This window comes from Calypte anna, chromosome 3 (genome assembly GCF_003957555.1).
Source record: "Calypte anna isolate BGI_N300 chromosome 3, bCalAnn1_v1.p, whole genome shotgun sequence".
Classification (NCBI taxonomy): Eukaryota; Metazoa; Chordata; class Aves; order Apodiformes; family Trochilidae; genus Calypte; species Calypte anna.
In genome coordinates this window covers 48,822,608-48,836,711 of record NC_044246.1, presented here as the reverse complement: position 1 = coordinate 48,836,711, position 14,104 = coordinate 48,822,608, and the positions used below count along the sequence as shown (strand labels likewise).

Genomic DNA, 14,104 nt, shown 5'->3' with positions numbered 1-14,104 from the left:
TATTGGGCTGTGTTGCTTCCTCATGCTGTGGAACAGAGCAGCAGTGGGTAAATTTTATGGCCTAATGCTCTTCTTTTAACTTGGTTTTGGAACAGCATTCTTGGAGACGAAGTCATTGGAATTTGGCCACGAAATGCAGATAAAGCAGATGTCAACTGTGCGTGTGTGACCCATGCTGGCCTAAATATAGTCACAGGAGACGACTTTGGTCTGGTGAAACTGTTTGATTTCCCATGCACAGAAAAATTTGTAAGTATTTTATTTTAGTTTCAACAGCTTGCTTCTCCCCTAGCATTCGATTTTCAGGCATCCCCATGGTGTGGCCCAATAGGTCACCTCCTGGCTGCTCCCAGCCAGCACTGGCTACAGAAGTTTGGGGGCGAGTTGTCCCCAGGGGGAGCAGGTGACAGGGCAGCTGCCATCCAGCAGCCAGGGAGGACACAACACACAGAATTGGGTGCTGAGCTGGGATTACTGTGGTCTTGAGGACACCTGTAGCACAGGTGATGTGTTTTTGTCCACACTCTCAAGACAGCTTTTCATTCTGCAATGCCACACCACTGTCCTACCTCCCGACCTTCTGTTCTTATTCATTAGGCCAAACACAAGAGGTATTTTGGGCACTCTGCACATGTCACCAACATCCGTTTTTCTCATGATGACAAGTATGTTATAAGTACAGGAGGAGATGACTGCAGGTAAATATTGTTGTTTTTTCCTATTACCAAAAATTGTGTGTGTACATATGCCAAACCCAAATTCCTTCCTGGGAGAAGGCACACCATCCCTGTTGCTGCATGGGCCAGCGACAGCCTCAGACTTTGGGTGCCAAGAGGCAGCTGAAGGAGCCCCAGCTGCTGGCACAGGAACCACTTGTGTAGCTGAAGAACACTTTAACTCAGGCACAGACAGCTGGTGGAGGTGTCAGTCACACAAAAATAACTGAATAGCTCCTGCCCAGCAAAGGGTAGGACAGGAATTCCAGCTGGGTAGAAGGATAGACAGATTTAGAAAGACATTTCTAATAACAGGAGCCTTCTTGAAAGGTGCTGTTTGTGTTGGGTAGTTTTTGAGATTTTTTTTTCCTCCCCTAAAAAAAGACAAAAACAAACCACCGTGTGTATGTGTGGCGCACATACACACACACACAGGTGATCTTAAACAGGGAGCAGAAAAGGTGAGAAACAAAAACCTGGTTAATTAAAAAATGTAAGAGACTTTTTGAAGAGCAAAATGAGCTAACTGAAAAGCAACAAGGTAGGAAAACAAAGGGTACAAATTCTCACAGGAGCAACTCAGGAAAAGGTGCATACAAGAACTAGAAAGTTGTAACTGCCTACTTGGCAGGAAAAATGCAAGTCAGAGACTGCAAGATTGACTCATTTTTGTCAGTGAACGAGACCGTGCGTCCTTTCCAAAGGTAGAACAGCATTAATCAATGTTTCATGACACCAGGCTCCGCTCAGCAAGCCTGCAGCATCCATGCTGCTGGAACCTGCCATTTGTTCAACCCCCCACACTGCATTTGCAGATAAGCTGCTGAACTTGAACAGTGGCTGCATAGGAACAAAGATAGCATTCAGCTCAGTGCTCACCCTGCAGGCTAGGAGTTACCTCAGCTCAGAAAAGCTTAGCAGCTGCCTTAATTTTGACAATACAGTTATGAGGATTTCTTGATTCATAGTGTAAGCATACAGAGTAAAATAACAGCATTTCCAACCTTGAGGCCTACTATGTAGTTAATCTGCTTTAACTCCAGAGAAAAGAAAATGCATGTGAGCACAAGTACTTGTTGAGTAACTCCAGGGATTAACATTGCTTTACCCGGTATCTTGCTGGCAATCCTGCATTTATAGCCATACACATACCTGACACAGTCTGTTAGTACAGCATGCTGAGGGTTGTCCCCTGAGTTACTCAGAAAGCTAACTGTGCCCTCTGTCAATCCTTTGTAGTGTGTTTGTGTGGCGATGCCTTTGAGAGGAGACTCTTCTTGCTGCTGCTAACTGCCACCACCATGTGACTGCCCTGGACTGGACAGCCATGAATGCCTCTACGATGTAATTTCCATACAGTGCTGCATGGATTACACATTTTCAGCTTACACTTACGAATTTACTGAACATGAATGTACTCTTGCGTTGCAAAGACCAATATCCTTGAGAAGGAAGCTGAAGTTTGAAAGGGAAGTTTGGTAGCCTGGGTAGGCCAAAGTGAGAACAGTTCACTCACAAAGCTGCTTTTGCCTAATACTGTGTTATTCAAACCCTGTCTGAAATGGGAGCACACTGAGAAAATGCTGGGCCCTTTAATCTGCATTATTTCAAAATCAATGGCTTGAACATTTGTTCAAGAAAATTGGTGGGGTTTAACTACACCGACTAAAAAAGTCACATCTGGTGCACTGCGCAAAACTGCAAGATTGAGCATGCTGGGGCTCACACTTTAGCTTTCACTAATTGAAGGAGCTATCATTTTTTAAGTCCATCCTATTTCTTAAGTATGTATATTTGGCTAATTTTTCTATTCATGAAGTGCCTTTGAATAATTTCCCACTAGTATGGGCTACAGTCTTGCCTCCCACCAATTGCTTTCAACATACGGTGCTACAACTTTCTCAGAGAGGAGGGCTAACCATCAACATCTTTTCCAGCTGTATACTTATATTAATCCCTGTTTTCTGCTTTGGTTTTTTTAATATCTTCACAAGTGAATTCCAAAATGTTTCCAAGAGCAAGAAGCTAAGTGCTGTTACAAGGACAAACTGCTGATGGCATTACACCTCTTGGTAAGCTGTTCACAACCGGTAACTTGACTGCAGCCAGAATCTGAAGCTGTTCTCAGACAGTGAGTAGAGGAAGAGTATGGAGAGCCTTGATTAAAGACGTTTTAACATAAAACATGGAGGATGTTATTCCCCAAGTATCCCTGCACTCTCCCTGTTCGTGGGAAGGTGTGCTTATATGTAACTATTGCCACAGGCAGCAGCCATCTCACTAGAATTAGTTGAGAAGTGGTTTGGAATCCTCTCAAAGTCACAATTTCCCATTCTTCCCATTCTGGAGGGGCTTCCTGAAGACATCCAAAGCAATCTCTAGGAAAACCTGGTACAACACCAGCAAGGACTCCATGTACCCTCCAGAGGGCAGTTAGTCCCAAGCTGCTTAGGAACAGAAAATAAATGAACTACAGTATCATAAAATGTACCTATCCTGGAGAAAAGTGTAATCTTTGCTGATGCTGGACTCCTCTCCCCGTCACTGCTTCTCTCGTGCACCCCATGCAGCCCCTGGGCTGTGACCAGGTTCTGAGATCATGGGGCAGGAGATGAGAGCTGCCTGCAGGCAGATGGGGAGACCACAAGCAGATGCCCACAAAAGTCAAGTAAAGCTGTTACAACATTTGTTAACAAAGATTTTCTCAAACCCAAGAACTACAGGGACAGAGGAATTGGAAAAGAAGTTCAACTGTTTCCAATGGAACTGTGGGCAGTGTCAAGGCAAATTATTTTTGAGCTATGTGGCATGGAACAACATCTGTATTCTGGAATTACCTTTCTTTTAAAAAGACTTTGTTTGTTAATCAAAAGAGAAGCAGGCCAAAACAAACCATTTAAACCTACATTTAGTCTTTGAAAAGAAATGTTAATTAGTGCTTTAATCCCAGTTCAGCAAAATAATACAATTTTGAACTGTGGAAACTGCCTACACTTCTTATGCCCACTGCATTAAAAGGTAGCTGTTGGATGCAAGGAATATCCAGTTAAAGGAGTGGATCAATGTACATTTAACAGACACAAAAGTGCTTCAGCAACCTCAAAGAATCACCTTTTTTAAAACTGAATTTATTAATGCCTTATATTACTATACAGAAGATCAGTTTGTCAGATACACAATAAGAGTCCCTATGCAGTCTTCTTTTTTTAAAGAAACTTTCTTGATCAAATAACGTAATCATGTTAGGTAGTAATGTCAGCAAGCACCTTCTTTGCCTATGTTGTACTAATTGTTTGCCTTCCTTTCACATTGATTGTATCCCAAATAAAACCAGTTGTGTGGCAGAATGAATTAATAAATGGTGATGTGAAAAAATATCCTAAAGCAATAGTGTCTGTCAGGAAAACACTTAAATTTGTATGTTTATATGGTTTGGCTTTGTGTATAAAATGTTCAGAAGTAATGATGTACTATACTGTAAAGTAAAATATTAGTGCATGAATTTATTTTTCAACGGTCAAGATGCCATTAATTTAACCTCTGTGTCTCAAATAAATTTAGATACAAGTTTTCAGTGTCCAGCTCTTAAATCACATTCAATGAGTTGATCTGAAAAGATTATAAGAACTCAGTTTACGATTTCTTTCAAACTAGAATATGGCATCATACATCACTGTTTCAAAACTAAAAGAAACCCAGGATCTTCACTTGGTGTAGCAGAATCTAAACTCTCACCTGTCACAACTTTCAATACACAAAACACTCAAGCAGCCCCACGTGGTGCAGCGGGCAGGGGAACAACAGGGACCATCGGAGTTTAAGCATTGAGACCTCCTCAGTGCAGGCAAAACTCCGCTGTGAGACCCATGCACCAAACTGAGCATCACCGGGCAACACGGCCACTGGGGACAGCAACTCTGGAACTGGAACTGAACAAACTGCTTCACACTGCACATATGGAAAGAAAAGTTATAATGAAAAATCCACCTACTCACATTGCTATACGTCTGACAGACTATTTCCACCACCATGTACAACAATGGCTATTTAATCACAATGAACTTAAACAAAATAAACATAAATATATTAAACTTGCATCAAGAAAAGAAAATAGCAGTATTATTTTATGTCTATAAGCTTTATTGATACTTGGGGGGGTTGTTTTGTTCTTTTTTTTGCTTTTTTGTTGGTTTGGGATTTTGTTTTTTACATTTCACAATGCATTCCACAGACTTAGTTCAATACAGCTTTAACTGCAAGTGTATAAATTTTCATTTATCATTTCTTGCATAACAATGTTTAAGTTTCCAAACAACATTTGCAGCATTAGATATTCAGTCCACAGATTATCAGAGTTTGAGAGACTGTAGAAGTATTTGCTCAAAATCAGCTACTGTATGTTTGTGCAACAGTGTATGCTGTCATTTTCTTTTAATATACACAGAAGTTCCTTTGTTCATTTCTCTTTTGTAAATTTTTTTGAAACAGATGCGAGTGTTTAGAGACGATTTAGTTTTTCAAGCTTGTGTGCTATGGAGCTAAGTCCAGAACTCAGTCAATTCTCTGAAGTATGAAGCACTGTGGAGCAGCTGAAAGATCTAAGCTTTGTGAAACACATATATATATATATTTATATATATATTGGCAATTGATAAAACAATAAAATCACAATACAGCTATACTCATACCAAAAAGGCAAGATTTTTCAAAACTTGCTAAAATGGTATATTCTTCTAAAACATCTCATTTTAGAAAATCTGCATCAATCTACACAGACCATACACAGTGCACAAACTGGGAAGTGTTATCCTCTGCTCCACCTGCACTACCTCTTCTGGAACACAGCAGGGACTACCTCTGATGAAGCAAAATGTACAGCTTGCTCAAATCTTTTTATTAGCCAGTGCTGCACACAGGATAAAGAAAGATGATTAGTTTTAGATCCATACATAGCAGCTTACAATACTTAAGATGATGAAACACATGGCAGTCAAAACAGTTATTTTTTTTCCTCAAACACTGCGTTGCTAAAAAATAAAGATCTGTGAAATTGCACTGCAATGTCAAGGGGTTTGCTATTCCCTGACCCTCCCCATGTAAATCCAAATGAGTATTTTTTTTTTCCCCTTAAAAGATGAACTTCCTATCAGTAAGTTGCTTCGGGCTTTTTACTCAGTTTTGCGCTTCAACCCAGGGATCTTTGCTTGGATCCTACAAGAGGAAGGGGAGAGGAAAAAGAACAGCATTTGAGTGAGGAACAAAAACGAGTAGGTGTAAATATAGTCTTAATTATCAGGGCAATGCTAAACTATTGCACTCAGCAGCCAATAAAACTGCTAAATGCTTCTTCATTCACCCCTCTCAGCAATGACTGAGAGCCTCCTCAGGCTTCAGATATGCTGATTACTATTAGAAATATTATATAATGATATGCTTTTAATATAATAATCTAGAATCACGTAATACTTTTGGATGGAAAATGCCTTTCAGACATCAAGTCCAACTGTTAACCCAGAACACTGCCAAGTTCACCACTAGACCCTGTCCCTAAAATACATTCCTGTAATATTACACAGCAACAGCATCAGCAAGAAAGAAGCCAATTTCACAGCCATTCCAAATTCAAAGGACCTCGCCTCCCTACCCCTGCCCCCACCCTGAGCAGTGCATCTGCTGCAGCTGTTGCTCTCAGGAGCAGCACATACAGCACACAGCAGTAACTGTAAACATTATTTAGAAAGTGCAACAACAAGAACCTCACTCACTTGGCCATTGCATCTGTGACGTTCTTGTTCACGAGTCCCAGATAATGGTCAATTTGGGCCTGCAAGAGAAGATGAACAGCCTTTACAGAGCAGCGCTGACGCAGAGGGCACTGCCGCCTGGCAGGCAGTCACAGCGCACCCAGATGTTTCGCCCAAAGCTGCTGATGGGAGGAAGGGGCTCAGCTCTTATTTCCCATGTTGATGCCAGAGCTCCCACGGCTTCAGTTGTGGCCTGAGCGAGCATTTGCTTCCAGGAATAGCAAGTAAGTAACCAGATCACTTCATCCCAGGCTTCTGCATGTTCCCCTGCGTTTCCCCACACCTCTTCTCAAGGCCACCCCAACACAAGGGTGCACCCCACAGGCCCTCAGCGCCTCTGTCTCCTCCGGGCATCGCAAGCAGCAAAGCAGCTTAGAGGGGCTGGGCTGTTAAACAGCTTAAGCCTTAAGGGAGCAGCCTGCAGCTCCTCAAGAGGATTGAGGAGCCTGGGTTAAGCCACACGAATTGTCCGTCATCTCTTCTCAGGGCTACAGTACTTCCTTCCACTGCCGAGCACTTTGCTCGGCCCTAGAAGCTCGGAGAGGAGCCCTGCAGGCTTCATCATCTGCTCAGTGTCTTTCTTTCTCCTTTCCCAAGTCCCTTGATGGCTACCATGTGCAATGTTGTTTTTGAAAGAGGAGAAGGAACTGCTAAGCCAGAGCTGGCTTCCCTCCTCCTGTGCCATCACCTGCTAAAGACAGACCCTGCTCAAGCTCTGCTATAACTTCACCATATGAGTTTTATTTTGCCCCCCTCTTAACTCCTTTTACACTACCAGACTGTGCTGAGTATCTCCCACCTCCTGTTTTTGCCAGGGCTACAAATTCCACAAGGCTTCAGGACACGAATCCTGAATGCCAGCTCCAAAGAGGTTTCTTCAAAAATTGTTTTAAAGTACTTAGATCAGGATTAACACACTGTGCTTACTGCTGCTTTAGTCTCGACCAAATCTGGACCAGGGCAGAAGGCCCCCAGGCTAACCAGGCTGTTCTGAGAACTCTTTGCTGGGCAAACCTTCCCAGACTTCCGGCAAAGGAGAGAAGGGGAAAACACACGCAATCTGGCCTTCAAAGTTAATTTGCTTCTCTTGGCCCTGGAACTGACTCCTGACATTGAACTTTTAAATGCTTTAAATATTTCAGAAGATTGAAATGAATTCTGGCTTTATTTGCTTGTGGTTATGCTTAAATAGAGCTAATTTTATGAAGCACTTAACGGATCATATGAAACACTCACCTGATGTCTCTCATAAATAACAGGAACACTGAAGAGTGAAATCAAAGCTGGAAAAGAGCACATCAAAGGTATAAACATTGACAAAAAGGGATTTACATTTCTTTTTAAAACATGCAAGAAAAAGTAGTTACTAAGCCACATGCAATGATCATTGGCCAGTAATTTAGATAACCTTTATTAAGGAGAAGCTGGGTTCTTCAGGCCTCATTAACAGTAAGCCTGGCACAATTCATTTTTTCACTGTGGGTTACGCAAATTCTTAAAAAAGGATGCTCAGGTTTCAGGCAGCCTCAGTCGGTTTCTGACAGCTGGAACAAAACTACTTGCAGAGCCAGTTTTGTACAGTGATGACATTAAGGTAAGGCTAACCAGACAGAGACAAGCACAACAGAACATGCTGTTTAAATGATACAATGTCCATAAAGCCAGCAATCTCGGGGAATTCAGCAGCACAACTGAAAATGATCTGCAGCATTACCCGTGTCCTAGAAAAAGGACACACAACTGTAACATCTCTCTACCCTCTCAAGAACACAGGAACAGCCTCCAAGTATCAAGCGGAGTTCAGCACTTTTCCAGGGTTATTTTGTATGTCAGGTATTTCACACAATTTAGAACACTTACCCAGAATCAGTAATGTCAGACCATTAAACAAGGCACCAACATAAGTGAATACCCACATCAACACTGCAAACTGAAAAGGAAAAACACAACCATGTCAGCACAGAGTCTGTCTTAACACAACACAGTAGTCAGAGCAGTCAGAGAACTTCTCTAAACATACAGATGTAACTAAAATGCCCCAAACTCCACTTCACCTTTGTAGGTGAAGTCTCATATAATTATAGATGAGTTACAAGATGGCTGAAGGATTTAGTAACAGGATATGTGGCCTCTTGCCTGTAGGTCATGGGGCTGAATTCAGCCCAAGTCAGCAGTGACCAAGGCTGTCAGTACTCGATGGCTGCTCCTGATTCATACAGCACTTCCAGTCCTGGGTTTCATAACGATGGGCAAAAGCAGTTCCTACCTCCCACCCTTCAGAGATGGAGCAAGACAGGCAAGTGAGAGGTCCAAGGGCTGGCACATGACATGGCACTCAGTGGCAGAGCGAGACAGCAAGCAGGCTGAACACTTATCTGCATGGCAGCCCAGCAGCCAACATAGGAGCACATCCACTCCAGGACCAGAGCACAAGTGGTGGCACCAAACAAAGGTCTCAGTGACCTGTGGACTACACTAAGCATTGCAGGAATGAGGTAGGAACCTGTTTGGAAGGTTGGCTAGATTGTTGGGGTTTTTTTCCTTAAAACAAAACAAAAAAGCAGCTTTGGCTAATAAAAAATTCAGACAAGAAAGGAGTCAACAGTTCCACAAAATGGATGCTGTCTCTAAATCAGAGACAATGTTCAGAGGCGAAGACATCCTTCTGTTCACAGACACCTAAACCTTCCCACTGCCTTAATTTTTGGCTCTGTATCCCAGCCCTTACTGGTACCCAGGCACTGCTCCTACCCCACCACCACCCCAGTGACTGCTCTTTTACAGGTTTGGCTCTGCTTCAGTAGCTCTACATAAACTTCTGCACGAGTCCGAGCCCCTCGGCTTTCTGCCAGGTGGAGGGTGTCCCAAGCACACCTCTGACCTATACCAGGGCAGGAGGGGCTGAAGGCTGCCAGCTCTATTTCTGTGTAGGATTCCTCTCCTAGGAAAATCAGCCCATTTCTTCTTGTGTTGCACAGCCCATAAGGGGACTGAGCAGAAACCAGGATCTGGATGTCAAGACACAGTGGATTTACTAGTGGTTGCTTCTTGCTAAGCACTAAATTTTGCTTTGTATTACGCAGAGTACACAGATAAGACCCCCCAGCCCTCTAATCAACTGGGTATTCTCTGTGCAAGACACTCTGAAACACTGAGGGGCCAGACAAACACGGTGGGGAGGCTGCTGCTGGCATCAAGGAGAGAAAATCTGGGCACAGTCAACAACCCAAGGTCAACAGCCCACTCAGATTAAGAGATAAACGCAAGGAAAAGATGAGTACAGAGCACTGGAAAGAAAAAGGCAGCGTATGAAAGGACTGTGGGTGTGGCCTAGCACCTGGTGTGCAGCTGGGTTACACTCAGTTCTGTATCCCAACATCCATTTTTAGTTTGTCCTAAGATGCAAAATATCTGAACCAAACAAAATCAACAGCCAGATTAAGGTGATGACAATGCAAGTTTAATTGCCCTGTTAATGAAATAAAGTTTACTTTAAGAGCTTCATTCAAAGCTGATCCCACTCAAAATGCAGTAGGATGAACAGCCAGTGATGCTGTTCTTTATCTGTCAGTCCTTTTTAGATGTGATGCAAGCAGGGCCAGAGGCTCAGAGTTAACCTACAGACAAGGCTGCAACGTTACCATCAACCGCATTCCCACTGAAGAGTTTTGGCAGATTTATCAAGAAAAATAAAGCAGATTTCTCTAAACTCCCTCATGATTCATTCAAACCTTGGCCCAGTTCTGCTCTCCCCCATGCCAGGGTGAGAGCTGGCTGTCAGCCTCTTTGCACAAGACATTTTAATGGAGCAAATACTTTCCTTTCAGAGCAAGCCTGTGTGTGAGCAGTACATCCCCCTCCCCGACAAAGGGAGGAACACCAACAACTTTTCCTCCAGCCAGAAGCCCCACGGTTTGCAAGCACTCAGGAATGATTCAGTTGCTGGCTGCATGATCAGTACACTAAATATTCCACACACATCACCTTGACACCTATCCAAGATCTCCTCTGCACGAACACTGTTCCCAAAGTTAAGCACCACCCCAGTCAGGTGAACATCAAGCAACATTGCTATGACCAAGTCAGAAAATCTGAGTTTATGTAAGCAGAGGGGAAACAGATACGCATCAATCTCAAAGTCCAGCAATTATCAGAAACATCCAACCCTATTCAGTGAGCATTGAAATTTATTGCCCAAGAAAGATCAAAATCCAGGAGTTAGCATTTGACTGACTCAGGCTTTTCTTCTCTTAATGTCTGTCCAGAGCAGTATCAGGGTCTAAGAACAAACTGTGCTGCATGTGCAATTTTTAATCCACTTCAAGGGACAGCTATTCCAAAAGCTGGGGCTGCCAAAGCAATTAAGTTCAGCAAAAACCTCAGAACCCCTCAATCCACGACTCCTTTTCTCTTCACACTTCTGACGGTTCAAACAACATTCCTGGGATTAAGGGGAGTTCATCTCAATGCCACACTGCACTCCCCAGTACCCAAAGCATCTCCCAATTTAATAGCAAATCTGAAAATGCCCATATATCAGCTTCTTGACTATAAAAGAGTTCAAATAGAGCAGAGAGCTCTGTTTCTCAAAACATCAGCTGAGAAAGGACGAACTGAAAGCAACCATGTCCCAGTGTCACAACAGAGCAGCCATCAGGGAACAGCTGGGGTGTCAGGACAATGTGTGTTTTCTCCTAGGACTCTCTGGCAAGGGCTCCTCAGGGCTTGCTCCTCAAGAGCTGTGAGCAACTTTGCCTTGTGCTGCATAAATATTTAGTCCTACTTAAGACTTCCATGACTGAAGCATTGTTTAATAAAAAAAGAAAAAAAATTCTTAACAAGACAGGTTTTACAGCCAGAACCATTATACATAATTAACTGACCTGGAGACATTTTCTACACCAAAGCCCTGTAACTTTAATTATATACAAACATGCTGTTTCCTACACTGAAGATGTTTAAACTATATGAGCCAAGACTTTTATTTTTTTTTCCAAACCAAGTTGTTACATAAGACCCCAGGACCTTAATGTTCTCCTCAAGCACAAACTCTTCAAAATCAGTAACTTGTGCTTGTGAACTGTCCTGACATTCCCTGGTTTCACATGAGGGTTGCTCCCAACTACCATAAATTAGACTAATTAACCTACATAAAACATTTAAAATGTCAGAAGAAGAGAGGGGAAACGAATTAGTTCAGCTGAATAAACATGTCTTTCCTCTATACCATAGTATTTTAAAAGTGATTGGAGTGCCTTGAAGACATTCTGACTAGAATTAATTCTACTTTTAGCACAATTCCTCTGAAAGGCCTTACTTTTAAAACAGTGTTAACTGAAACAGCAATTTTCTGTTCACTCCTTCCTTTTCTGCAGTGGATCATGATCTCTTAACAAATGGTGTGGAAATTCTTACAACTTAGATGAAGGAACGTACCACAAAGGGCTTAATTATTAAAGAAACACAAGTGACCTTGTGACTGCAAAGTTTTCTGTGATCTTGTTTAAGCATGACTTAAGCAAAGTAACTTTTCTTTGAACACTGAAACTCAGTGCCCTTAAAAAAACACAATAAGCAAAGAAAATGTCCCTTTCTTCCCTCACATGCCAAGTTACAAAAAATGTTATTCCAGCCATCTAAAAGCTATTTTTTCAGTCAAGGTGGTGGCCTTGAGATGCTGCTGAGATGTATCCTAAGTACCCTGTCACTTCAGCATGAGGGTGAGACACAGCTTCTTACAGGCCACAGACGGTACTGGGAAGCATTTAGCCATCACAATGTAATCCCTGCGATGGTAACATTGGCAAGGCACAGCCAGGAACAGCCTCATTTAAGCCATTTTGCCATAATATGACTGCAGCTGTATCAATCACATCCAGAAAAATCACTAGAAGGCAAGAATGTATAGCCACTTCATAAAAGTACTTCTACTTCACAACCCTTCAGGACCAGGAAGACTTTTACACAAGACCCTGGGCAAATATCCTCTTCTCCTCTTTCCCTTCTGACAAAACAAATCTCTACCACAGGCAGCAGACTCCAGGTAACAACCTGACTGCTTTACAATCTTTCCATTCTCCAGAGAGAAAGGACTCTTGCTGCAGGAGACTTGCACAGCATCACGTGCAACTTTTCTGGAACAAACTCAATGTTTAAGTTGGAGTACAATGAGAAACTCGACCCAGAAACTCTGGGTAAGATCCTTAGATCTGCCTCCCCCCCATTTCTATTCCACAAATGTAACAAAGGCTTTTACAGCCTTCCTATTGTTCTCTGTGTTTCACTAGAAACCCCTTCCCCCAGCACCACAACAACTCAAAGGGCTTTACAAAGCACTAAGGAAGGGATTTACTGGAGGATAAATGCAACTTTATTTCAAGAAGATTAAGCAAACTGAAAAAGAAATGGACAACGTGTTGTATTCAGTAAAGGAAACAACCGTTTGAAAAAAGAATAAAGGCGATTAGCTTGAAGGGAAGGAATGTAATTCTCACAGACCAAAACTGGAAGGTTTTCAGCCACGTATTTCTTTTTTAAATTTTTTTCTTATTACTCTTCACTGTCAGTTTTGTTCTGCCACCTTCGGTAAACCGCATTAAATAGTACTCGGACATGTTCAACATACCCACATTAGACAGTATTGCACACTTTAGGTAACTTGTACAATCCATTTCAGTCATGTGCATCACAAAAGGAAGCAGCTATCCAAATCCAGGGCCTGAAACTGTTGTTCGCCTTCTCACCTTCCTTGGCAGGCATCACTCGGTCCCCACTTTTGCAGCAAAAAGGTGGACACAAGAACTCCTGCTGTTTAAGTGCTGTAGTTGGACACTAACCACTCAATAGTCTCAGCACAGAAAGTAACAGAAAACCAAAACAAAACCGGACTGTGCCAGTCTAGCCCAAACCACAGGTTTTATTATGTGTTAGCAACAAATTCTGAATGCCCAGTGTCCTGTTTTCTTAAAAGATTTCTGCTGTTAAGTGCCAGCTGACCTGCATGCAGCCAGAGCTTACTGCAGTTTTACATTCTTTTTTATTATACTTTAAAAATAAAGCACAAATAAAGCAACACACTTTATCATTTTGCATTCAACTTAGCATTGCTAGTAGAAAGCTACACTTCTTGGGGGAAAAAATGCTTGTTACTTCCAACAAGCAAACTAAAACTCATTATTTACTTTCACTGAGCCAAAGATGCCACTGTTCATTCAAGGACTGGTGGGGACTTTGCTGAGCCAGGTCAGCAAGGAAGCTCTTTAGGTGAGGCTGCAGTACCTACAGCTGAAGTAAACTTACCTTCAGAGAATCAACTAAGTCATCCACCAGGAAAAGGCGTCTCAGCTCTTTGACTGTGCCATTCACATGACCAAGCACAACATTACTGTATTTCTGAATAAGCTCTTCAGACACGGCTACATCAGACTCCAAGTAAGCCCTGCAAGAAACAAAAGCTTATGAACATTTACTGTAAGGCTACTGGTAAACAGTACAAACACGCTATACATTCTGCATCAACATTCTGTTTATGTTATAAAAACAAAAGCCTCACTGTATGAGGAATGCTAAAAAAGTAGAAAAGAA

General features: G+C 42.3%; 2 protein-coding genes across 3 annotated transcripts in view; one reads left to right on the top strand and one right to left on the bottom strand.

Annotated features, from left to right (window-relative positions):
• Positions 1-1,980, top strand: part of EML6 (EMAP like 6) — a 108,661-nt gene extending 106,681 nt beyond the window's left edge. For both annotated transcript variants that reach the window (XM_030447645.1, XM_030447643.1), the window contains 3 exons: positions 96-249; positions 598-698; positions 1,956-1,980. In XM_030447645.1, coding sequence (XP_030303505.1) covers positions 96-249; positions 598-698; positions 1,956-1,980 — 280 coding nt within the window. The remainder of the gene's footprint in view (positions 1-95; positions 250-597; positions 699-1,955) is intronic.
• A 2,045-nt stretch (positions 1,981-4,025) lies between these two features.
• The window catches only part of RTN4 (reticulon 4), a 46,529-nt gene continuing 36,450 nt past the window's right edge, over positions 4,026-14,104 (bottom strand). Inside the window, 5 exon segments of the mRNA XM_030447901.1 lie at positions 4,026-5,927; positions 6,482-6,540; positions 7,757-7,803; positions 8,381-8,450; positions 13,820-13,958. Coding sequence (XP_030303761.1) covers positions 5,885-5,927; positions 6,482-6,540; positions 7,757-7,803; positions 8,381-8,450; positions 13,820-13,958 — 358 coding nt within the window. The 3' untranslated portion in view covers positions 4,026-5,884.